General features: G+C 44.2%; 2 protein-coding genes across 3 annotated transcripts in view; both read right to left on the bottom strand.

Moving 5' to 3' along the window:
- The window catches only part of INSC (INSC spindle orientation adaptor protein), a 129,039-nt gene extending 124,785 nt beyond the window's left edge, over positions 1 to 4,254 (bottom strand). Inside the window, exon 1 of the mRNA XM_059474874.1 lies at positions 4,161 to 4,254. Within this exon, the coding sequence (XP_059330857.1) occupies positions 4,161 to 4,254 (94 nt within the window). The remainder of the gene's footprint in view (positions 1 to 4,160) is intronic.
- Positions 4,255 to 19,702: 15,448 nt separating this feature from the next.
- On the bottom strand, positions 19,703 to 24,797 carry CALCB (calcitonin related polypeptide beta). Of its 2 annotated transcripts, XM_059474758.1 has the most exons (5): positions 24,748 to 24,797; positions 23,733 to 23,828; positions 23,305 to 23,436; positions 20,411 to 20,593; positions 19,703 to 20,092 (listed from the first exon to the last, which is right to left on the bottom strand). In XM_059474758.1, exons 2-4 carry the CDS (start codon positions 23,816 to 23,818, stop codon positions 20,431 to 20,433), a joined length of 381 nt encoding a protein of 126 aa, XP_059330741.1. In that variant the 5' UTR covers positions 23,819 to 23,828; positions 24,748 to 24,797; the 3' UTR covers positions 19,703 to 20,092; positions 20,411 to 20,430. The 2 variants fall into 2 exon arrangements, with proteins under 2 accessions (XP_059330741.1, XP_059330740.1); XM_059474757.1 differs by lacking the exons at positions 19,703 to 20,092; positions 20,411 to 20,593 and adding an exon at positions 21,954 to 22,472.
- Positions 24,798 to 26,356: the final 1,559 nt, after the last annotated feature.

The raw sequence follows: 26,356 nt of genomic DNA, 5'->3' as shown, positions 1-26,356 counted from the left end.
TGTGACCACATTTGCTTTCCAGGCCCAGGAAAATATGTGCTTCCTCCTGTGCTCATTAAGTTAGCATGAGGACTGGTGCTCAGCCTGCAGGAAAAAAAAAGAGCTTTCCATGGCTGTGCCATCCCATGTGTGCCTTTCCAGCAACCTGCTTCAACCCCATTTGTTTCCCCTTTGATCACCAGAACTTTGTGCCAGAAATGACACATTAAATATTTGGCATTCAAGAAAATAAATAAAAAAGGTCAGTGGGTGAAAAACATGTCCACACACAGAATGGCAGTCCTAAGGAAGCCAGGAGAAATGTCAGTGCCCTTTGGAAAAAAATTATACAGGCCAAAGGATGGCTGCCAAAAAATACTAATTTCTTTTATTAGACAGTGCAGGTCTTAACCCCATTTTCCTTAATGCTTTAATACACATTTTACCTCGTATGACACTGATGAAAATTTAAAGCCACCTCAAAGAGTACAGGGGTGTATAAAAGAAGCAAAGGAAAACTTGGATTTCCTCTTTACCAAAGGGGAGGAAAGAAACCTTTGTTTGTTACAGATAGTAAAATGCTAATAATGCATAATCTATTTTTCAGCCTTCCAAGTATTCTCCCTACATACAGCCATGTAGACCTATCAAACCCACAAAATATTTCATTTTTGTCTCTTTCTACACATGCAGCACAATTTCAACATCCAGCACACATGTACATTGTTCTTGGTGAGATTTTTCAGGAAACAAATTAAAATCCAACTGTCCAAGGACTTTAATCCTGCAAAATGAAACTGCAAACATTTTTGAATAAATATTACAGTGAGATCCATCATACACATTTACCCATAGGCATAGGTTTCTGGAATATCAAACCCTAGACAGGTGGGGGTTTTACACAATGTTACGAAAATTAAATTAGAATTGATGTTATTCTAGTATCCATCAGCCTTGACTTTAATGCTGCTTCATTGAAAGAGAGGAAGGAGAGAAAAGGCAGGGACCAGAAAGGTTTCCATGCAAATGGCCCTGTTTCAGGAGGAACCTGGCTACATCTGTCTTTTCACTGCCAACACATTTCCCCACCCTACCTAGACATAAACCACTTTAAACCAAAAACATAGATATACCATTACAGGCTCTTTTCAGTCTGTCTGTAGAATCTGCCACATGTGCAACTGAGAAAAAGCACCTAACCCAGTAATAGCTTTCCCTTTCCAAGAGGAAATATTTGCCTCAGTGTATGCCAGGTTTAGAAATACAGAAAAAAGTTCCTAAAGGCTGAGCTATGTTTGCTTTCCACAGGCATCAGATAAGACTGTTCACATGAAATGAAGGTATGGTTCAAAATAAAGTAGCAACACAGAAAGGAATGCTGAGATACAGAAACACAAGCCCTGAACAGCAACAGAAATCATTCAAAAAAGCTGCTATCACACACACATTCACCTCCTTTCTTACAATCAAAGTGTATGAGAGTTCCAGTCCAAAATTCACAGACAGAAAAAGTTGCTCAACTGTTTAAACTTCACATTTAACACACTCACCGCCCTTGCAAAGTGCCAGGATGGGTTTAATCTCACAGACTCCTCAGAAGACTATGGACAGATATTATCACCTAACAGCCATTTGTCCTCATTTTCTTTCTGTATATACCAACAAATATCCTTTTTTTTTCTGCTTTTCCAGCTGAAGCAGCCAATTACCTGCTGTGCTTTGTAAGCTCCCATCCACATTCCCCAGGAAACGGATAACGTGGAGTGCAGCACAGCGAGGAGAGCTCACTCAGATGCAAAATAATCCCCAACTTACCCCAGCAAAGTCTCTCCACTGCATTCACAGGCTGAGCTATGTGTTAACTGCATTTATTCACCACTGAAAGACTACACTTTACAGTTATAACCCTGGCAAATACTGAGCATTTCAATAACTCTGCTTTTTCCTTATCTGCACAAAGGGGTTTTATTTCTCTACCACAGCTGTACACAAAAGAATAGAGTGCCATTTCAACCCAAAACTCTCTGAAGTTCCTACTTACCAGCTTGTGATTATATATTCAGCAAGCCCCAAGAGCTGAAAAGATTTTGTTGCAGGAGACAAAAGTTATAAAAAAGCAGGCAGAGTCAACAAAAATGAAGGGAAACTAGCATAAATCCTCTCTTCATTCATCTACTTAAATGTTCCTGAAGACTAAAAAGGACCTTAAAGAAAGCGCTCTCAGCAAAGACTACATCCTCTTGTCAGTCAAACCCTGCATAGTTTCAGCCAGGCACCCATCCAAAAAGACATGGAATTATTCTATTTTTGTCTCCCTGTGCAAGTGGAAACATTTTTACAGATTTGTGGTGAGGATTTCAATTTTTGTAGTGGTCAGCTAGTAGAGGAATGTAATTAAAGACCCTCATAAATGAAGGATAGTCCAAAAAGATTATCCAGAAACTGGATAAATCTGGAGATAAATAACAATTCCATTACAATACAGTCTGATATAAAAAACACATTAAAAACTTTCAATAAAGTTAAAAATCCAGATGTGATTTACTGGAAGAAAGTTGTAAAAAACTTTCCTTTTAAAAGAGAATTGCTGTCAGTAGTGGGACACCAACACAGTTTCAACAAATGTAGGCTGATATTTTTTAATTAAATATTTTTAGTAAAAAAAAATGAATTATATTATGCAGAGGACTAAAAGTTTGGTTTATTACCCATGTTATGCCTGGTATGTTACTGGTTTTACACAACACAGGTGTTTCCTTAGAAGTACTTCATATGTTGCCTGCTGCTGTCTTGCAAAATAAACCTTTTAAACTTCTGGCTTTGTAAAGTAGGAAAATACTTTGGAAATTATGTTTGGCTTCTATTGCATTTAATGTTTGCTCCTATTCCATCAGTAAAAAAATTACAGCCATTTCCCCTGTACATTCAGCCTGGAAGCCGACTCTGAAACTCAGTGTACCTCATTTCTGATCTGTGGAGCTCTGCAGACCTGAGACTTCCCTCAGAAGGGAAGCTTTTAGTTCAATTCCCCAAAACTCTGTCAGCATTGAAGAGGATGAACTTTTGTCCTTGCTGCCTTCTCCTCTCTGCTCCAGCTTCCTCACCCATTGTGCCTTTCAGAGTGGCTGCTGTTCTGCTCTCATCCACCCTCCCCTGATGAGCTCCATCGCTGCCCTTTCCCACTGTGCCCTGATTTTCACTCCTCTCTGCAGCTCTGAGTCCCTGCCCAGCCTCACTCTTAGGGCATCCCCAGCCCCTGCAGCCTGCTGGGCTGCCTTACACACAGCTCCTAAAGCTGTAGAAATCTCCCTCCTGCTTTAGTCCAAGAAGTGAGTTGGTCCTGGTGTCATCATCCCTCAGGTGATGCCTGAAGCCTTCATCCACATGCACTAGAAGACATGAGAGAGCTGTAAGTTGGAGGGTTGCAAGGAACAAACAATAAATATTTTAACAGGAAAAAAAAATCACTTGTTGTCCCCCGTCCCCTGGTTCTTTACTTACACGTTGCTTTTTTTGCTTGGATTTTTTACTTTCTCTTACAGTGGAAATGTCCTTGGGGTAGGAATGTTCTCACACTACATTTTGAGTTAGTCTCTGGAGTAGCAGCATCCAGTCTCTTCACACTGCAAAGCAAACAAGAAATAAACTCTTTCTTTAATATCTTCCACTTATTCTCTTCTCCTTCAAATCACACCTCTTCTGAGATGCAGCTTTCAACTAATTGTAGAGATTTGTTTTAGTTTTAGGGATGAAAAAAGGAGTTTAAAAAACCCCCTGTGTGGATGGGTGCACATTGTAGGTTGCTACCCACACATTACTGGAAATGACAGAGGGCTACTGAAGCCTCAGCAAGACAAGGAAGCTGCTTCCCTTGGAAACATCTCAGGCACATGACAGTGCTGGTTTCTCTAACGAGGAACATGGCATGCTATCATTCCATGCTTGAATTCTGTTTGCTGAGAGTGGGACAAGACAATGTGAAGGAGAGGAGCACAAGTTGGAGCACAGGGGTGCAGAACAAGGGAAAAACAAGCCCTAAATGCTAAGGAGCAGTTCTGCTTGGATTACAGCTGAGAAGGCAGGATAAGGACAAGGAAGGGTTGTCTATATAAAACCTGTCAGCCCTTTTCTTGTTGACACAGGAGTTGAATTTCTCTATTTACTCCTTTCCTACGGGATACCCAGAAATCCTTCACTGGCGATGTGCAGAGAAGCATCTACCTCAGGAAGTGCCACGGAGGTACCCAGGAAACCACAAACTTTCTCCAGCCTCATTTTTACCTCAGACTTTATGGACAAGCACAGCTTCATCCATTCCATGCCCTACAAGCCTGCCCATATCTGCTCTGGCACCTACAGATGGACTATTCCGAGCCCTCTTCTTCCAAGATTCCATCTGACTCCAACCCTTAGTTCAGTCCCCTACCATGCTCTCTCATAGTAAAATTGTGGCTGTTTTCACAACTTGCTCCTCCCTGGGCAGCCTTTCTCCCCAGCCCCCTGTGATTGTGCAGGGCAGAGCAGTCCAGCCCTGGCACCCACAGAGCTCCCCCTGCCGTGCCTGGGCCAGCACAGGGGGTTTGGTTTTAATTCTGCTCGTCCCAGTGTGATGCTGGTCACCTGGAGGATGAATGGTGCTTTCAGGATGAGCAAAACACTCTAATTCAGGGAGTTTGCAATCTACCAAAAGACCTGTGAATTATGTGCTCAGAGCAGCTCCTAAGTAATAAAAGACTTGTGGTGATACAAGATACAACCTAGAAAGGAAGGTTCTCAAACCTTCTGTTCCTCACAGCACAGCATTCCCATGCCAGCATTCCCATGCCTTCTCTCTGCAGTGGAGAACCCAGAGAAACACCTGGCACTGGTGCAGATCACTGTTAATCTCCACCACCTGATGTTGAATACAATCCCAATCATTCTGATATCCAAAATAAAGGAAAATCATCAAGGCTTTGCACTGTTAATGTCCAATTAGCATCACATTTCTTGCTGGCTGGACATCAGCAACTATTACACCAGTATGACATTGACTTTTAAAATGGAGATGTTTTATGGCACTGATTGCTTAACTGTCTTGTTCTAAAATTGCCTGGTCTCCAAAATCCATCCATTCTGAAGAGTTCCTAAGAGGCAAAAAAGCCCTGGATTAAGATTACTGTTCCATTATTGGTCAGAGTGTTAATTTCCTTCCTGTGATACCAGGCTGCTTATCATCTTTGACAACACACCTAATTGCTGTTACAACCCCCACAGCTTTTTCATAGGTGCTGTCAAGATTATTTTAATTAAAATAATCTCTATTCAGAGGTTAATGAAAATAGAGAGGAAAAAATCCAGCAGGAATTTGTCATTTGCCACACTTCACTCCCCAGGATTCATGGACACCAAGTGGGACAAGGCAAACACCCCTGCATGGCTTCCACAAAGATGTGGCTCCATCTCACACTGTTTGTCATGCTGATCCAGCATGCTTTCCACAGAGAAACCATCAAAGTCCTTGTCAGTCTCCTCAGAAACACCAATGACCATGGGGCAGGTAAAATCTCCTTCATTGAGTCAAATGCTACTTTGATAGGACCATAGACCACGGGGTCACCTATACTTTTTCAAAGATAAGATAATTTGGTATCAAAAATTCATTTATTTTTGTACATTAAAAATGCATTTCTTTTTTACATTTTAAAACCAAATAAACAATACCACATGTGGGAATCCCATGTTTCCAACAATAAATGCACTGAGCACATAATACATTTACTCAATGCAATTTTTTTTTTAAGCAGACTAATCTCCACTTTAAATAAACCCTGCATATAATTAGATAAATCAATATCTATTTCCCTTTTTTTTTTTCAGTTAGCAACCCTCACTTAGTGCTAAATTCTATCTCTGCAAACTGCTAATCTAACAAATTACAGGTTTTCAGTCAAACCAGCACATTTTGTTCACTGTGTATGGTTACAGTCCACAGACTTTGGAGATTGTTTCAGGAAAGTTTCTTCAAGTGACTCCTCCATTTTAAATACAATTTACAAGCTGCTGGAGCATCTTAGTGTGTAGGTGACAGCAGACACCTCAGTCACCTTCTGCAGCTCAAAGCAACCTCCTCCTCCTCTGGGGGAGGCTGGCCATAACTCCAGGCTCCCCTTCCAGCTCAGCCCCTTGTTTGCTCTGTGGTCCCATTCTCTGTCCCATGATAAAGTCACTACCACAGGTTTCTTTTTATCTAGAAAAATGGTCACCTCCCCAGCCAACACCTCTTCCCATTGAGGAGAAAGTGCAAGGTCCGCATCTCTGTACAGCAGCAGAACTCACAGAGGTTGTTTTCCCACAGATTTCCATGCTGCTTATTAAAATTTCTGTTCTCAGTTCCTTGCCATGTGCCATATTACACCCATTATGGCTCCCCCGCTTCTTTCTAAACTCATTTCCAGATGACAGGCAGTTCCTGAAAAAAAAAAAAAAAAAAAAAAAAAAAAAAAACAAACAAAAACCCTCAAGAGCAGCTAATTCCTCATTTTTCCCCTTGTAGGAAACTGATTTTCATACAACTCTTAGACACTTAGTACCTATGACAGGTTGGAATTTGGAATTTTTCAGACTTTCCTGAAGTTGTCAGATGTGTCCCACTCCCTCCTGCAAAGTCACCATCCCAATGTGAGGGTACTGAGCACAGCTGACAAAAACTTCTTCTCCATTCTGGAAAGCAACATAACACAGCACAGCTGGTGAAAATTCTTATGGATTTACTGTTGTGTTACATACTGCTCATGCAAAAACCACAGAGTTGTTAAAAATCTGTGTATGAGCACCTATAAAACCCTGGGAAACAAACTGGAAGGAATCCCTTATGAGGTCAGCATTGCTGCTCTTCATCAAGGGGAGACAAAAGCCTACTGCAAATAAGGAAATGTCTGCCTGCACAGGCAGTGTCAGAGAGATTTTCTTGGCCAAATAAATGCCTCACACTGCATCTGAATGCATCATATTCCCCCCATCCTGCCTGCAAGCATGTGTTGTTCTGCTAAAGGGAACTCCTCCTAACATAAAGTTGCCAAACATAAATCAGCCTTGAATAGGAATAATTGGAGTAAGTTAGAAGATTAAAACCATGGGAGCAAACTGAAATATACAACAACTCCTCTGTAGCTGTGATTTTCTGCGGGGGAGGCAGAGGATTCTTGTTCTCACTCACACTCCATCAGGGCATTTTCTGATAAAGGGGCAGCATTGTCACTCACTCTCAGATTTCCTCATGCCTTTTCTGTGACTATGATGATGCCTCAAAGCCTTTTCTATTAGCCTTTCCCATTATTAACCTTCTTTAGCTCATAACAGTTCATAAGCTTTCTGCTGTAAGGATAAAGGGGCTCTTCACTCCTCACACACTGCAGAGATTCTGATTACTGGCAGGATATTTGAAATATAATATTGTGAGGAGAGGTGTAATTATGTCTGCATTTGAATGGATCCATTCTAAGGGGCTTTGCAAAGGCAGACTGTCATGGCTGCTATAGGCCCCTGGGGTCAAGCAGTTCCTCAGGAAATAATCAGGACCTCAAAATGGTCTGGTTGTTTTTTGGATGCTTGGCAAATTCCACCACCTTCTCAGGAAACTGTTATTAATTATTCTCATTGTAAGAGCTCAAACTGTTCAGTGGGCACTGGCATTGATACCAGTGTTCCTTAACACCCCTAATGGTACCACCAACATTCTTTTCTTTTCTTTTCTTGGCTACTGGATTTGGCTGCATCTTGCATCACTTGTTTTGTGTATTTTAATTATTTTATCATTATTATTGCTGTTATTTCCCCTTCCATTTCTCTCCTACTGACTGTCTTTATTTCAAACCATGAATATCACTCTTTTTTCCCAGTTTTCTCGCCCATCCCCTGGTGGTGGGGGGAGAAGACATGAGTGGCTTTGTGGTGTTTATCTGCCTGCCAGGTTAAACCACCACAATCCAATGCAGATTAAATAGCATCCCCAGTTCTTAAGATAGGGGTACATTTCTTCCTCCACACACCTTTTAGTCCCCAAAAACTTGAAAGGGGGAAAAACTGAATAATCTTCTTTCCTTGAATTTAAGGTTTGGATTTCAGCCCTTTCCAGTTTATCTTTTCCCTTTTTACTTTTGTCACACCCTCCCTTTGCTGTGCTCTCAGTCTCTGCTCAGGCCTCACTCTGTTGCCCCAGCAGTGACTGGGCAGTGCCCACAGCAAGGCACACCCCAAAACCCTCACACAACCACCACTCAAGTTTGTTCTTAATCTTCTGACTAGAAACATGAACTTCCTTTCTCCTCTTCTGCCTCCCTTGTGGATTTATTCCAGCAAAGCAATAATGTAAAATGTGCTGCACAAGCCAGATTAAACCCAGCTTTTCATGTCCCAGACAGCCTAAGCTAGGCCAAGAGCTCTGTAAGGAAGGCCAGCTTCCCACACACTCTTACCACCCATACATGCATTGTGACCCAAAACAAGAAGTTTAATCAGTGCCTTGCCAAGATAGCCCAAAATCAGCTTTTCTGAGAAATATTCCTTCAAAATTTTGTCTTGTTTCTGGCTGCAGCACTCAGCCAGGCTCTGCCATCCTAGGGAGATGTGCTCATGCAGAGCTAGATTAGAAATCTGGCCTGAAGAGTTATCAACCACTTTTTCACATACCCTTTTTTTAGAAATAATACAAGTCAACACAAGCTTCAAGGGAGGGAAGGAGCCAAATTTGGGCTGAAAACATCAAGGTCCCTTGGGAGTGCAGGCTGCAGGCAGCATCAGTCAAGCACAGGCTGAGAAGAGGGCCAGTGATCCCAAGCACCATTCCTGTGGGATTTCCACAAGCTCACATTACAGTCTCAGGCACACATAACAGGGCACCCAAAAGAGGCAAGAAACACTACAGAAATCACCCAGCCTCTGCCACAGCCAGCTTCAAGCAGCAGCTGGGCAATAACCACATCCAATCGTGCAAGAATGCCAAAGGCACTGAAGTCCTTCCACAGAAAATGGGTACCCTCCACATTCTAATGCTGTCCTCCACCACAGGACAAAATCAAGGCTTTGCCTTCCAAAGAAAACAAGCTGAAGGGCTGGGTGCCTCGTGTGCAGAAACATCTGGACTGGATGGGGAATAACATACAGAAAACAGCCAGCAAGAGTGTCAAAAGTTCAGAGAAGCAGGAACTGAACTTCATCCTATTTCAGCCCTATAGGCAAAGATATCACAGAAAATCAAGTCAAAAAATTGCAAGTTGTGCAGGAGAAATCATGAGTATTTAACTTTTCCTTAGATGTAGTTTAAGAATGACCAGGGATGTGTTAACGCGGGTAGGAAATTTAAACCATGTGAATTGTTTCCCATTACTTTCCCTGCTCCCAATAAATTGTAAATCTCTTACAAGTCAAGCACAGAGAATAAGGTGCCAAACCCAGTAGACAGGCCCAGTCACCAGGCAGGAACAGGGAGGCCTCTGACAGTGGCAGCACATAAATATGTACAATTTCAGGGAAAAAAAACACTAAAAGTTTCCCATGCCTCTGTCTACCAACATGGTCTCACCAAATGGGGCTGTCAAAGGTGGAATGCACATCTGCTATGGGAAAGGCAAAGACTGCTTTAAACTGCACAAAGTTGATAATGTATTAAATTTCAATCTGCACTGTTAGGACAAGCCATGTCTCAGTCTCCCACAAATTACTATCAGGAAAAAAATGCCTTTAAGCAGAGTCCCATTCTCCAACAGCCCTATTCTTTGATATCCAGCAGCAAAACAAATAACTTTTTGGATCCTTACAATAATGAATCAGATTAATTTGCGACATTTTACTCTAAGATTACAAGATATCCTAATAAGATATCCTCTTTCATCTTTAATGAAGAAGAAAAATGTTGTACAAAACTGTAAATTGTATTTTTTTAAACATTACATGTTGAAAAAAAAATATTTTATGACACTTGATGATGAAGGAAACTCTGCACCTTGTTCTTGATAAATTTCAGCTAGTATGACAGCTCCTAGCAGTAACCACCATCAGAAGCAAGCCAGACATCTTAAAAGGGGACATCAGCTGAGTTAAATTATTCTGTTTATTACTATACACTAGGCTAATTTATATTAATATAATGTTCAAAATACATTATATTAGATGCAAAGTCACTTAGTGAAAGCTTGAGTGCACCAGCTTTCCCTCAGATCATTATTGCCCAAAATGCTGCCCTGCTTATATATTAATGCTTTTTTTTTTCTTTTTTTTGCAGGGTTCTGCCTCACTGAGCAGAGAGTACAGGTGGCACCCAGTGAACAGCATTTTATAGCTCATGTTTCTCAAACCCTGTGGTATTACCCACTGTTTTGCTCTTGGATTTTCTCATAGCACCTGTCATCACTACCCTGTTGGAGCCCAGCACAAATCTGAAGGGACAGCAGGATTCTCCTTGCCAGTGCTCTCTGCCACCAGTGGATAGCAGCAACTAGACTACCATGACCTAATGCTGCACATTTCATTGCTTCCACTAAAGTTTAGAGTGGGGCTTTGGAAAACTAATTTGCTTTTGGGAAGGTGGGAGGTTTGGAGTCTAAATTCATTCTACAGAGGGGTTTCTTCCTCCTCGCACCCCCAGTGTAATCTTTCCTTCAGAGGTGTAGGTGAAACACTGCTTCACTCACCATCACTATTGGCAGGCTTCAGCAGACACTCCCTCTCAGCACCATCCAAAACTAAAACTCCAGATATTTTTTGTTGGAAAGACCAGTTCAGTTTTATAGACATATTTGGCCTCACCATCATAATTTTCTCCACTCCAGCTTCTCTGCCCATGCTGGACACCCTCCTTTACATTTCCTACTCACATTAACACATCCCTTGTCATTCTTAAACCATTACAGCAGTGGGAGTAATGTACCTCAGGATACCTACTTTGGGATGAGGCTGTGCTGCTCCTCAGCTTCCAAAGGCTAGCTGGGAAAAGGCTTCATGGACTAAAATTGCATTGCTGGTACACACTGCTTTATTGGAACCTGGCTGATGTATTCTGTATTCTTGTGGCTATGTGAGACATTTACTATGAGGCATCATCAGATTTTGGCCAACAAGCTTGGAGATATGTTTCTCTTTGAAGATGTATTTCTCTTTGAAGATGTGCTTCCTTTAAAAATGTGTAGAAGTCCATTGCTTTGTAGCAAAGTGCTTGAATGTGCTTTCAGTGTTATGTCCATGGAAATAGAGTCTGCATTTTAGTGGGGTATTTTGGAATTAGATTGACTATTCCAAGATGAGTCATAAATTCCAAGGTGAGTTTCATTGACAGCTACCAAACATGGTTGTTCCAGTCCCTTTATGCAAAGACATGAATTTTTGTAGATGCTTACCTGAGAAAACGGGCCAGGTGCACAGCACAGGGACAGGGCTGTGCCTGGCACTGCTCTCATCTTCAGGGCTGTTTACTGTGAAAACTATCTCTGCATCATTCAGGACCCAATGAATAATTAAGCAGAGTTTCATTACTCCACCAATGCTGTTTTGTTTACTAGAATATCATCCTGTTGTTCAGCACTCATCTGGCTTTAGGCATAAAGCCTGTGGAATATGTAGAATTCCCAAAGGTTGGAGGGAATCCTTTCTGTGTTGCAGGAGTCCTACAAACTCACAGTACCTCTGATTTTCTACTCAAGAGAGAAAGCCAACTGCCCTGAGAAACTCAGCATAAATTAATCCATACATACATCTTTCATCCTTTGCAGACTGGCAAAGTTATCTCACTGGCTTACTTGGATCTGAAAACAAAACACACTGGAATTTGGGGAGGTGTTCCAAAGAGCAGGTCAGGATATTCTGTTCCACTTACACACTTAGGGTAAGGTCTGTAAACTTCATTTCAAAATGCAAACAAAGTAAGGATTGGTCTGTACCAAAAATTTCCCAATGTCCTTCTCACGCAGGTATTACACTGGTGAAACACTTGCCTTTTAAATAAAATAAAATACACCAGAACTATTACAGAAATACTCTGTGAGGGTGAGGAAAAGTTCTCAAATACTTCCACGAGACCAGCTAGACAAGGGAAAATCTGAAATTTGTGATTATTAAACTTGATAGGAAAACTCCTCTGCCCATGAACTTACCTTTGACCTTTTCCATTAAAACAGTTCTCAGTAGTTCTCTATAAATGGTTAATGATAGGAGCTCCTGCAGAAAACTGTATTATTACTGAACTAATCTGGATTAAAAATGGGAAGCACATATTGGCAACTTCATTTATATCAATATCAGTATGAATAATTTATTTTCTTTTAAACATCAGCAAAACTGATAAAAATCCAGAAAGACAATTTTGATTTTCAGTCATTTCTCTTCAGAAAGAAAAAATAAATCTGTTTGAACTTGAGTAGCAAGTTCCATTTTATGTGAAAAGAAGCAAAAGTTACTCTGGCTCACTCACTCCTCCTGGTAACTGAGTTATACCAGAGGCTTTCTGTGGCTCCTGTGCCCTCTAGCTTCTAGAAGATGTATTTACCAATCTCTCCCTTTACTTGAGCAGGTTTATAGAGTTTTCATTTCTATGCAGTCACCAAAAACTTACTAAATCAGAAAGTGACGCCTTTCCCTCTCTTCCTCCCAGATATAACTTTAACCTGAGACTGAAATGAAGACATGGAAATATTAGTCTAGATTTTTTGTTTATCTTACAGGCACTTCATACTTCTGTGGTGATATAGATGGGCTTTATAGGTACACATATATTAATATCAATTTAGAGTGCTCTGTGAGGGCTGTAAGGGAGATTGACAGAATTCACAGAACTCACAGAATGACCAGGCTGGAAGAAACCTTAAAGATCATCGAGTCCAACCCATGCCCCAACACCTCACTTAAACCAAGGCACAAGTGCCAGATCCAGGCTTGTTTTAAACACATCCAGGGATGGTGACTCCAGCACCTCCCCAGGCAGACCACTCCAGAACTATATCAACCTTTCTGTAAAACATTTTTTCCTAATATCCAGCCTCTATTTCCCTTGATGCAGCTTGAGACTCAGCAGATTCAGCTCACCAGAGAAATGCCAACCAAACTGGAAATAGCAATGTTGAGAGAAAAGTGACTTGTGAGACATAAAGGGCACTAAATCAGGTCATTTTATGGTGTACAGCAAAAAGCACCTGATGCACAAGTGGCAGCTGGAGGCTGTACTTTGTGACACCCAGCAGGCTTCAGGTTGAACTTCTGATACAAGAGCAACACCTGGCTGGGGAGGGGAATTGGCCATAAGAAAAGATAATCCTGGTGTCCATAGCTAGAGAACCCACAACAACCTGATGGAAAAAGCAGTTTTCTTGGAGTTTAGGAGGCTGATGGAACATGATCAGCTTAAAGCTGGCTGGCTGTGAGAGACAACCCAAGTTAATTCTATCTTGACATGTCATCAAAAGCACCTGAAGAACTAGAAATGTTCTTCACCTGTCAGATTACAGGTCTTTGTAAGAGTAGAGGCTTGACCTCCAGTCCTCCCTGCCACATCACTGCAGGGACACCAGGGGCAGCCTATGAAGTGCAGCTTCTGCAAATCTAACAAGTGATAACAAAACAGGCAATGAAAGTTTTGTTGAGGAGAAAGTCACCGGAATAACAGAATAGGGACACAAATCCTACCAGAACTTCAGTCACAAAGGCACTTCATTAAGTTAAATACTAAATGTATGTGGTTTTAAAATATACAGTTACAAATCCAGTGCTTTGACACTGTCTATTTGGAAAAGGTGCAATAAACACATTTTGTTTCTTCTGAGAACCTAAGCCATGAAGAAGAAGCAAAGGGCATCTTCACATAATGCAACAAAACCTTTTGTCCACTGAAGTGTGCAACCTTACCAAGACTAAGCTTAAACTAGAGATAGTCAAAGCAGAAAGTTTATGAAAAAAAATCTTTGAGCTCACTTTCATTGTACATAAAGTGCTTCAAAGGGTTAGGTTTCTCATCTGCTTATCTGTAAGCCTTTTAAACAAAAACTATGGCAGTTTTCATTTAAGCTCTGTATTTCCAGTATTTGAAGGGCAGAACCATTTCCTTTTTCTAAATAACTCTCTGCTTCTATTGCATTAAGAACAACAATCAATATTAATTTTCATAACTAATTTAACTCTTAGATAGTATCTTTAATTACAGAATGATAAAGGACTGCATTAACTAAAAGGTAAACTTTCCTTGGAAAATGTACACACTCAAGAATGACCCTGGCAACATTGTCTTCCTGTCTGACAGGATTGACATGCTAAAAAGTTCCCCTAAACTACAAAGACTGCTCCATAAATAAAATTTGCCTGTCCACATGAAATTCACTGAACTACAAGGATTGTGATCCTTCCCCTGATGCACTTTCCAAATTCATTCCCAGTAACAGGCCATTCCTACCCACTACAAATAACAACTTTGATATGGTCCCATATATAAAATCATGGTCATTTCACAAGCTAAAAATGGAATTATAAATTTATTTATAAATAAATTTATTCAACTATTTTCAGAACATGTGCTAACTAGAATAATTGGCATCTTCCACAACAAAATACAGTGAAGACCTGTAACAGTCCTTCCCGCATGTCAGCAGAACAATGTGCAAATTAATGTGTCTGACACAACATATTTGGACATTCAAAGTGTTGCAAAGCTACAAAAAAATCTATAAAGGCACCAAATAGCCATGGGATTATGTTCCTTTAGAGTGGTGGGTTGACCCTGGCTAGACTCCAGGTGCCCACCAAATTCACTCTGTCACTCTCCATCCTCAGCTACACATAAGAAGGAAAATATAATGAAAGGTTCATGGGATGAGATAAGAACAGGGAGAGATCACTGAGCATTCACTGTCATGGGCAAAGCAGCCTAAACTGGTGGAAATCAGTTCAATTTATTACAATCACATCACAGTTAAATGATAATGAGTACAACCAAGCCTTACAAACACTTCCCCCACCTCTCTTTTTCCCAGGTGTAACTTTACTCCCATTCTGTACCTTGTCCCCACTCTCAGCAGTGCAGGGAGATGGGGAATGAGAGCTGTGGGCAGCTCATCACACTCTGCTTCTGCAGCTCCTTTCTCCTCCCCTGCTCCAGAGAGGGGCCTCTCCTGCAGGAGAAACCCCTCCACCAACTTTTCAGTGTGAGCCTTTCCCATGGCTGCACTTTGTGAACTGCTCCAGCACTGATCCCATTCCACAGAGTGCGGAGTCCTTCAGGAGCAGGCTGCTCCTCATGGGCTCACAAGCCCTGCCAACAAACCTGCTCCAGTCTGAGCTCCTCTTTCCATGTCTCCAGAGGTCCTGCCAAGAGCCTGCTGCCTCCATCATCCCTGGCAGAGGAAGAGGAGGAGGATGATGATCAGTATCAGTATCGCTGGCTGGGGGCTATGTACAAATCATGAACGGGGTGGGACTGCTAGGAACGTGCTTTGAGCTGTTTTATTTTCCAGCATCAGTCTCATTACATGGTTATGACACTGGGAAGATGCCAGCAGCTCACATCTCAGGCAGCAGACCGAGAACTCAATGTTACAACTCACTTTATAAGTTTTTTGACCAATCACACAAAGCAAAAGTATATTGACAGTAGTTCTATTCAATCACTACAAGCACAAGTACAAACAATTATACAAGGGACAAACAATTGCTTATTTCAAATACAATATTTGCTTGTAAGCCTTAAGATACAATGCACAGAGCTCCATTATTAAGCTTAAAACTTCCTAATATCTCATTAGATAAACTTTTCTGCAGCTTTAGGGAGTTATTCTAGACAAGAGTTAATACCCAGAGCATTGTTCTATTTGTCTTTACTTTTCTACTTCTTACATAATTTTTCTGCTAACTTATCTCATAGCTACTGCTTATCTCTAATCACAGTGCTGCTGCCTCTGAAGCCTGCCTTTTGCAGCTTTCCTAAAACCCTCTAATTTTTATGGATTCCCACAGAGGAGGAGGAGGAGGTGGAGGACCTCTCCATCACGCCCAGAGCCTGGGTCACACTGCTGGGAGATCAGAGGAGCCAGTGGCTGCAAACCTGGCTGTCCTGTCCCCTTTCTGTGCTCTGGGGGACAGGAGGCCTCTCAGGGACACACCTGGGGGGTCTGGCAGGCAGCTCCCAGGCCAGGCTGCCCCGGCACCCACCCCTGGTAATCACACAAATTGTTCCGTGTTTAAAGCCCTCAGGCTCCACTCTCAGACTGCAAGGCAATTATTTGCTTTCGTGGAGGTGACACTAATTATTTAGCTGGGATCACAGCTCAGCCCCAGCCAAAAGAGTAATTGGTGAAAATAAGAGCTGTGGTGAAGCCAAGAATAGAAGGAAAAGATAAATGTTGCAATGGTTCTGATTACTCCATTGAATCTGAAATCTCACAGAGACTGGAAAGTTCACAGAGAAAGTGTGACAGTGTTAGGTGTAATTTGGAAATGGGAATGATTTCCTTTCTGTGGGGAAAAAAAAAAAAAAAGAAAAAAAAGAGAGGTACTACACTCCTTGGGCATTTTCTGCAGAACAGAAGAATTTTACAAGGCATGAGAAGCATCCAAAGTGGAGAATAGGGAAAGAATGTGGTGCCTTTTAGAACAGCAAGGAGACAGCAAAGGTGTGCACCATACTGAGCCCTTTGAGCTGCCCAGAGGCAGTGACTGTGACCAGTTTGGAACCAAGTTGCCAGTGCTCAGCCTGGGTGAAGCCAGGCTTGAAGCACCCAGTTTATCTCCAATAAGTATTCACCTGCTCTGAGACAGTTCTGTCTGGAAAAATGCACAGATCCAAACTCTCCAGCATGTTTTAAACTCTTCACCTCCTAGAGATGTTCAATCTGCTAATTAGACATGACAATGCTGGATTAGATAACCAATACCAAAATTTACTACTGCCTGATATAAGTTGCTTTTGGCAGTGTTCAGTGTCAGAAGCAATAACATTAGCTCTGCTCCTTTCTCACACTGCAGATAATGGAAGCTTTCAGGAAGATGAATTAAATTTCACTAACAGAAGGAGAAAAAAAAATTGCCACAGTGGAAGTTATTTCAAAATGATGCTCCATCAGTGTGGGCAGCAATGTCCTGGTGAATGATCCTGAATCAAAACCTGAGTCAGCTCTAGGAGCAGATCACCACCTGTCCCCTTTCTTTCTCAGAAATTTATTCTGGTTTTGCCTTTGCTTGCAAAGCACTCTCCCAAGACTTCATTTGCACTCAGATTAAAAAAAAAAAAAACAACCATAGCAATTAAAGGAAACAGACACACACAGACATCTAAAAATATTAGAACCAAACTATAGTCAGGCTGATATTGCCTCATAAACAAGAACACAGACACCCATGCATGAATACTGAATGCTAAGTAATTTTGGTTTGGTGTCACTCTCATATATTGCACCAATGTTACACTATCCACCAGCTCCAAGTATTCTTAGAATGGCAATGTATTAAAATTGAAAGAAAAGTACTCTAGAAACCACACTTTTCCTTTTTAAATGCTAATTCCAAAATAGATTTTCTCCTGGAATAAAAGTTCGGGGTTTACTTGAGAGCTGACAAGTTTGGGTAATATTACCCAGAACAGAAACTTTTAAAAATGGAAGCAGTTTCTTCCACTTGTTCACTGCCAGTCAAAGCAATTGACAACCTTCTAGCAGCTTTGCAACTTCTTCTACAATGTTTACAGCCTTAAAACTACCAAATTTTTACTTAAAGTATTACGGCTTACATCTCTGCTTTTCTCTAGTTTCAATAACAATCTGCTTCTTCTAAAGCATCTCAGTTTTGTGGTGAAGGGCTTCTGTCCCTTCACATTATAGAAAAGTTTTTTGTATTCCCCCTTGCTTCCGTAGCGCTCAACCCTCTTTCCTTTACTGAGATATATGCACTGCTAAGTGTATTGCAGTGATGTGCAGACAGAGATCCTAAGAAATGAGAAACGAGACAGAGGATACAACAGGAATAGATCTTGAGGTAGGAAAGCAGCTAGTTCTCCCTAAGGAAAAAGAAAACAACAATCAGCATAAGCACCATGTATCAAAAGTTTCACCCAAATTTCCTGTACCCAGGACAAGGTAAAAGCCAGCACCAAGGCCACTTGAATGTTTTATGTGTCAGGTTTGTGCTGTGGTGTGCAATGCTGGGCTGGGGAAATCCCTTGCATAACTTTGTTACACTGAAAAGAGGGACTAACAGTTTTTAGATTAGATAGATATACAGCTGATATTCAATTATGCAGAGCCTCAGGTGTCTCTCAGCAGAGAATGGCTGTAAATGGGAAAAAATAAACTGCCTGACCATTTAGGCTTTAAAGCCAGAAGGGGCCTTTGGGCATTGCTGGCTTCTTATTGAATATGGATCACTAAAATACATGTATCCACCCTAATAACTGTACTTAGCATTCTATCTTGGAGAAGATTCAAGTGCTGAGCGCTGTATTAGGAAACAAAAGAAACAAGGTGCCAGCTGTGCCCAAAGGATCTGCAGTGACAGGGAAAGGTCTTGCTGAGATTGCCAGGCAATCCCAGCATAAGATCCCCACTTTGTGTAAAGAAAAATGGGGAAAAACACCTGAAACACACAACAAACACTGACAGGCTCCAGAACTGGCAGTCGGTCTAACCCAAGCGGGTCCTTGCAGAGACAGGGCAGTGGCTCCTCTCCTGCAAGGCCTGCTTTGTGCACTGACTTACCAGGGCTGCTGCTCCCAAAGAGGTGACCCCACAGCCAGGAACGAGCACGGACTGGAGTCACTGGGTGGCCTTGGTGTCCTCACAGGGCTGGCCAAGCTCCTCTGTGACACCTGCAGCAGAGACAGAGAGAGCATGAGCACCTTCACCCCTGCTCTGCACAGGCAGGTGGAGCCTCCCCCACTGGGGATAACACAGATCCCTCCAGATGCAATCCTGGGCTGTGGGATGACCCTGCTGGAGCAGGGAGGCGGCACCACACGGAGCCCCTGTGGCCTCTGCCCTCACCCATTCTGGGATTCACTGAATTGATGAAGCACATTTTAGGGTCAGGCTGTAAAGCGCAGAACAAATCCAAACAAATATCTGACTCAGCTGCTAAACTGAAGCAGCAGCAGCTTTGAGAAGGAAGTTGGCAGCACCACTCAGAAGTCTGTGGAATGGATCCAGCTACCCTCTTCTCCACTCACTCTAATTATTTATCCCTGATCCCTAAATAGATTCTGTCTCAGGATTGCTTCAAAGAAATGTACATTTCTGTAGCTTCTCTCTCTTCCTAATTCACTTTTTTGACTTTACACAAAAATCTACAGCGGATGTCAGGCCATTTCATCTGAACTAGAGCCTGCATAAAAAGATTTTGTTTTAAGCTATACAATGAAATTTGTCCCCATGTTTTTACTAGATATACCTGTGGCTTCATCTTATTTTTCTAGCACAAGTCTCACTAAATGGTGCCTTTTGGTTCATTTGGGGTTTTTTTTAAATATATATATAAAAAGCAGCTATTCTTCCTGCTCTGAACTTTTGACTCAAACCCTAGTATTTATAGTTAATAAAGCTGGAGCAGATCAATGGACTAGCTGATCTGCAACGGTGTTGGCTTGGTGCCACATGTCTCCAGAAGCATATCCAAATGAAAAATCAGTTTCTCAATCCAAGTGTATCTAAAATACTTTTTTTAATTTTGTGTAAATTCACAAATAATACAATACTGAAGTGGTTTCTCTTTTTTTTTTTAAACATACTGTACAATCAGGATAGTTAAGTGTTTTACATCAAGGCACAGCACACTGTATAATACACATATGCCTTGCCAGGCAGCAGTTTAGTATAATCCCCGAGATTTGGCAGTAGGGCCAGGATAAGTAGCATGGATCACAGAAGCTGGAAGATAAATAAATAATAGATGCCGTCACATTTTATTTGAAATAGAGTTGCATATAAAAAGAATATACAATAATTTAACTTTAATAACTAGATTCTCTTTTACTATACATAACAGAAGTGTTTTCATTTGTATTAAATAAAACATTTTCAATAGTAGGATGAAAAATTAATCTTTTTGGTGGTCTTGGTTTATGAAGAAGAGTTGCTTCCATTAGAAATTAAAGTCGAGTTTTCAGTTTCATTGCAACCTGTAAGAAAGAAAACCAGAGTTACTGATACATTGATAATGAAATGGTGGTGATAAAACAAGCAAACAATTCCAACCAAATTGTTGTATTTAGTTAATGCACTGTGAAGGTGATAACACAGCAGAACATCTCTAAAAGCTCTTGTACACACATTTTTGTTCTATTTGTAGCTTTTTTTTTTTTTTTTTTTTTTTTTTTTTAACACTCTAACTCCCCCTGTCTTCTCAGAGGTGACCACTGCAGGTCTGGCATTCCCCCCACACAACCCAAACTCTGGTGCTGCCCCAGGCTGTGTTTGGGGCTGTTTGGGACATTTACCGTGTTCACCATTCAGCTCCTCACATCTGGACGCTTCTCCTCCGCCGGCCGAAGGCCTTGGAGCCCACATTGGTTGGCACGAAGTTGTTCTTGCCCACGGCCCCTGACCTGCTCAGGAAGTCTGCCAGGCGGTGGGTCACGCAGGTGGCTGTGTTGCAGGCCCTCTTCTGTGCTGTCACACTGCTTTTCAGGAGGAAAGGGAAGAGTCAGCTCCTGCAGCACGAGCCCTGCAGGCAGTCAGACATCGCTGTGGCCAGCAAGGTCTCTGCTGCAGGATTCAAAGCAGGCTGGCAGTGCAGCAGGCATTTGCACCTTCTGTGCATGGCTTATCACTGCTAAAAGAAGCCTCTTCATGGTTTTCTCAATGTCAGGCTTACTTTATAAAAAAGCCAAATTTTCAGCCACACCTGGGCTGCTGCCTGCCTCCAACCAGGGATTAAGGCCATGGAAAGGAGCTGAGGAGGTTCAGACCTGGAGAATTTAAACAATCCCCTCTTCCTCCAAAAGCTCATTTGTATTTTGCTGGAAGTTCCTGAAAGACATTCTCACTTCTCACTCCCACACCTGTGCTCCCTAACAGAAAACATGGAATTGCAGCACCACTGACCACTGCAGGATCCCTGTCAGTGGCTCTGACCAGCTGCCTTCAGAGCTGACCCACACAAAGACACTGCTTCCAGGTGCTCAGTGGGAATGGGAGAACCTCTCCTTCCTCCAGTTGGACCTTGGTCTACTACAGAACTCCATGGGGCAGTTCAGGCTGTGACAGCATTAGTTCTCTGCCCACAATTCAGCCTACAGCTAACAGTTGTGCTAGATATTGTGCAAGATAATGCATATTCAAGGAATATGCATTCACACAATCCTTGCTTGCAGAATTTTCTACTAAAGCAAGGAGTTTTTCTTGCAGTAGGAGGGATTTTTCCTCAGCTAAGCATCACAAGGCAATTTATTAATTTTAACAATGAAGAGTTGTTTTTACAATCAATGCCAATTTTTTGAAAGAGGCCTCTAATTACAAGATAGGTGCAGTGCTGCAACAGAACTGTAAAGAAATCTGGGTTTGGCTCTTAATGCAAGGCAACTTAAGGTAGGTGAATTGTAAATCAACACAAATATTTTAAAGGTACATATATTTTAAATATAGCACAAAGACCTATTGTAAAATAAGAAAAGAAAAAGACCACAAAATTCTTACCTGGACATGTTCAGCACCCAGTTTTAAACAGGATTACATTTCTAGTTTGTTAGAATGAATAAGTATGAGCCTTCCTGATTTCTTTGCTTCTCAGGGTTCCTACCAACAGGATTGCATGCATACCTGATTATAGCACTACATATCAATTTATATGTATGTGAAACTTATATATATGTGGAACTTTGACTTCTAAGCTGTCTTTGAACTTTTCTAGAAGTTACTAGCATTGCCTCTCTTGAACATTAAGACAAGCTGCAAAATTTTTCTAACCTCATCTAGAAATCTAACATTCTAAAACAAAATGTTAAACCAAGCAGATCTAACCCTTATAGAAAAATAGGTTTATTGAACAAGTGCATGGGTAAGCACAAAAGAAAGATCTACTTGAACATTTAGCAGCCAGAAATGAAGAACCTTTTTTAGAATTTTCTTTTTAATCAATGTCTAAGAAAATCATTTGGAATGTCAAGGCAGTGCTGATCATTTTTATTTATTTTTTTCCCCTAGTTTGATATGCATGTTATATTCTTGGTCTTCCTAACATTAGGTCCATCTCAAACATTCTCTGTCGAAAACAGAATCAAAAGAACACAGCAAAGTTAGCAATCAGAGTTATATCCACATGCACCAGGTTAAAAAAGGGAAAGGGGGAGGAATAAGCATGTCTAGTTGTTTCCCAGGGGCTCCCCATAGTTTGCATAGCGTTCGTGTTCCAGGTCACTCAGCACATTCCGCTTCTTGCCAGGAGTTCCAGCCCCGACGTCAGTGCGAGGGTAAGTTTGCAATTTGTGCAACTCTTGAGACAGCTTGCCCAGCACACAAGTACTCAGACTGGCACAGCGTTTGGAAATGGGCTTATCCAGGCTGCAGGGGGGAAAGAAAATAAAAACATGCCCGAAGGAAGAGTAACCTCAAGCATGCACATCCATGCATTTCTTCTCCGTGTTAAAGATCTACGGCTAGGAAACTTAAACATTCACTCAAAACAAATCCAAACCCTCCACATCACAATCCATGCAAGGCAAGTCCATACAAAAGCAGTCAGAAGGAAAACACCATTTGTTAATGAATCCAATTTTGTTGACAAGCAAGTCCATTAGCCTTTTGGATGCTCGTACAGTCAGAGGTCAGGAAGCTGAACTTCCCCCACATCCCGCATGCTGTTCAGTGTCTCATCCATCCCCATGCATTGCAATGCAAATCCTGTTAGGATAATGCAAGTGCTCCTGCATGCCTTTGGTCCCAGGGAGAGTGGCGCTGCTGCTGCGTGCATCAGGAGGAACACATCCCTCCTGCCAGGGACTTTCCATGCCTTACAACAGCATGCACTTGCACGACAGAGAATCCAAGAGTGACTGAGGGATGCCCTAACGCTCCCACTGGGAAGACATACCTTTTGCTGCCATATTTTAACACAACCTACTCATTCAAGCTCAAATCGCCCTCCACTTCCAGAAGTAAGAGACAGACAGAGGCAGGTTAACTAGGTGAAAGCCATTCTCCTGACACCAACACTAAGATGTCTCTGCAGTATCATCCTTTACCAGTTAGCCACAACCCCAAGAAAACAAAAAAGATCTTGACCTGCAGACGGTCTGCCCAAATGGCTTTTGCTAAATATACATACATATTGCATAATATCAAACATACAACACCCCCACATTGCTGTTCTGCTGCCCAGGGCTGCAGTCCTTACCTGTTCCCCTCGGAGGCTTGCTCCAGCTCCTCTGCTGTCATCTGTATGAACTCTTTCACCAGCGCGTTTAACAACCGCCGGGCTTCGTAATCACTGAGAGCCACCCGCTCCGTGAGGGACTCCAGGCCAGGTCTGGGCAGAGGCAAGGGAAACAGGGTGAGTAAAGCCCAGGCTGCTGCAGGGAGAGGGATTTGGCAGCCTGTGTGTCATTGACAGTGCCTTTGTGCCTTTCAGTGAATGTGCGAGCCCCGACGTGCTCTGCTCACACGCAGCTCAGGAGGTTTAAAGATGGAATCAAAATGCCCCAGCACAAAAAGCAGCCTCCTTTCTCCTTCACCGTGGTCTGTTTCCCTCCTGGAGCTCTCAGGAATATTAAGCATTTTCATCTCATTCAGACAGAGCACTCAGCAACAGGACCGGCTTCTTACCTGACTGGGGCTGCCTGGAAGCTGTCCATCTGGCACACAACCAAGGCATAAACAGCAAGGAAAGATGAAATCTTCAGCATAACCATGATTTCCTCTCTACAACAAAGAGGTACATCAGGCAATGGCTGTTTTCCAACCCTCTCAATCCTGAAAGTTCCACTAAAGAGGTCATTGCTTCCCAGCCACAAGTAGCACAAATATGAACCGCTTTATATTTTGGATTCACCTTTTTGTTTGTTGTGATTATTGCTATTGTGCTTTAGTTTTCTCATAATTTTATTATAGCTTGGCTCTATTACAAGGCAGAAAAATGTGGCTTTTCAGACGTGCAGTTATTTGCATTCAACTTAGAGCAGTCTTCCTAAAACTGGCAGAAAATACGTTCCTCTGACTAGTGCACACAATGTCACAGACAGTGTGCCCGACACGGACAGATACAAATCACAAGGAAAAACCGTAAGTGTTTAACATTTTTGAGAACCAAGTGCCCTTGTTAGCACTTTACCTGAAGCTGCCTGCTTCTTGCCAGCCAGCACACTAACACCCCAGTTCAGATTACACTAAGAATTAAGTAGTTTAATTTCAATAAACACTTCTACTCTGAAACCAGAGAACAGGTAAGTTAAAAATCAGTCATAAGCAAAAAAGCTGTAAAAATATCTATTACTGAAGATATGAGATACACCTCTCTCACAACATCAGTGTCTTGCACTCCAAGGAGCGCATCACAACCACCACATCGTCTTCATTTTTGCCAGCTCCCATTACTCGACGGGAACCATGACCCCACTTCCAAAGGACGCCTCTCATCCCCGCGGCTCCCCGGGGCGCCCCGGCCGTGACCTTTGCCGCAGCACTTTGTCCTGGCCGGACACGGACACGCCACGTCGAGGGAGCGGCCGAGCGGGGAAGGTCTGTCCCCCCAGCCTGGGCTCCGCTGCCCCGCGCACACGAGCCGCGAGCGGCGGTCCCACAGCCCCGAGCCGCGGCGGGGACAGCACGGCGCGGCGCTTACCGGGTCGGGCGCGGAGCAGGAGGGACGCGGTGCCCGTGTCGGTGTCGCCGCCGATCCGCGGGTCCCGCACCGCCCGCCGCCCCTTTATACCTGCCGCCGCCTGCGTGGGCGCCCGCGCGCGCCCGCCAGCCAATCACCGCGCCGGCCGCCCGACGGGACCCGCTCCTCCATTGGGCGCCAATCGGGCCGGGCGGTGACGTCATGGCCCGCTCCGCGCGGGTCCCATTCACAAAAATCGCGGCGGGCGCGGCGCGGCCGGGGCGCTGCGCCGGGCGGGGCGGGGCGGGGGGGGGGGTCGGGTCGGGTCGCTCCCGGCGCGCCCCCGCTGCACCGCTCACGCGTGGCGACCTCTGCAGCAGCGGGACCGCATTGCAGAGCGGGGCCGCTCCCTCCCTCCCTCCCCGGGAATTCCCGCCCTCCCCCGGCCGCCGCCGCCGCTCCCGGCGCTCTCCCGACGCACCGAGAGCATCCCGCACCGGCGGGGTGTGCAGCGAGGCAGGGGCACGGCGGGCGGCAGCGCCGGTCGCTGTCCGAGGGGAGCACACCGGGGCAGCTCCTCGGCAGAGGAGGGAGCGCTGGCGGCGGCACCCGCCGCTCCTCACCGGGGCCGGGGACAAGGGACACCTTCGAGCATCCCCGTGGCGGCAGCGAGCGGCTCCGTGCTCTGCCCTACCGGGCGCCCGCACCGCCCCCCCGGGCCGGGACCGAGTTTCGTCCAAGAGGAAACTATCAGCACCACCAGCATCTCCATCACAACTCCAGAGCAGGTGCAGGTGCAGGTGCAGGTGCAGGTGCAGGTGCAGGTGCAGGTGCAGCGCCGTTCCGCGCACGGAAGATGCTCCCGGGAAGGGGGGCTGGCCCCGCGCTGCCCGGCGGGGATTACCGGGCAGCTGCGCGCCGCCCATGCCTCACCCGCCGAGCAGCCTCTGTCACGGCAGCACCTGCCCGCTCAGGATGTTTGCCCAGGCGCGGCGGCGGGGACACTCGACACGGGGGGGACACAGCCCCCGGAGCGGGCGCGGGCAGCGGCAGAAGCGGCCCGGCAGGGATGTTCTGCAGCGCCTGGGCGCGCAGAGCGCTCCCCCCGCGCCCCGAGGCACCGGGAGCGCCGGTCCCGCCCGCCCCAAGGCGCTGCGCGTTCGCCGGGCACGGCGGCCCCGCCGCTCACCGGCTGCCCGGCGGGCAGGGACAGGCAGGGACAGGCAGGGTCCCCGACCGTCCCCGGGACCCCCGGTGCGACCCCGCTCCTGCCCTCGCTCCCCGGCAGCGCTCCTCAGCCCCCGGCGCTGCGGGCACTGACTGGCAGGAGACGCCCGTGTCGCTGTCGCCGTCCCCGGCGGTGACACGGCGCCAGCAGCGCCCCGCGCACACTGCGCGCACTGACTGCGCAGGTGAGCGGCGCGCTGCATGGATGGCGCCTTTCCCTGCTCCTTCCGATGGATGGGAGCGCTCCTGGGAACATCCCGGCGGCTCCTCGTTTATGTTTTTGAGCCGCCGATGACCGGGTCACTGCCGGCGGCAGGAGCCGTGTGTTCAGCGGGGGACGGACAAATCTGGGGCGGGCGATGTTCTGTCGATGAGATTTAACTGGGAAGTTTAGAGAAAACCC

Source organism: Ammospiza nelsoni, chromosome 6 (assembly GCF_027579445.1).
Source record: "Ammospiza nelsoni isolate bAmmNel1 chromosome 6, bAmmNel1.pri, whole genome shotgun sequence".
In the NCBI taxonomy this organism is placed as follows: domain Eukaryota; kingdom Metazoa; phylum Chordata; class Aves; order Passeriformes; family Passerellidae; genus Ammospiza; species Ammospiza nelsoni.
This window is presented reverse-complemented; position numbering and strand designations above follow the sequence as displayed.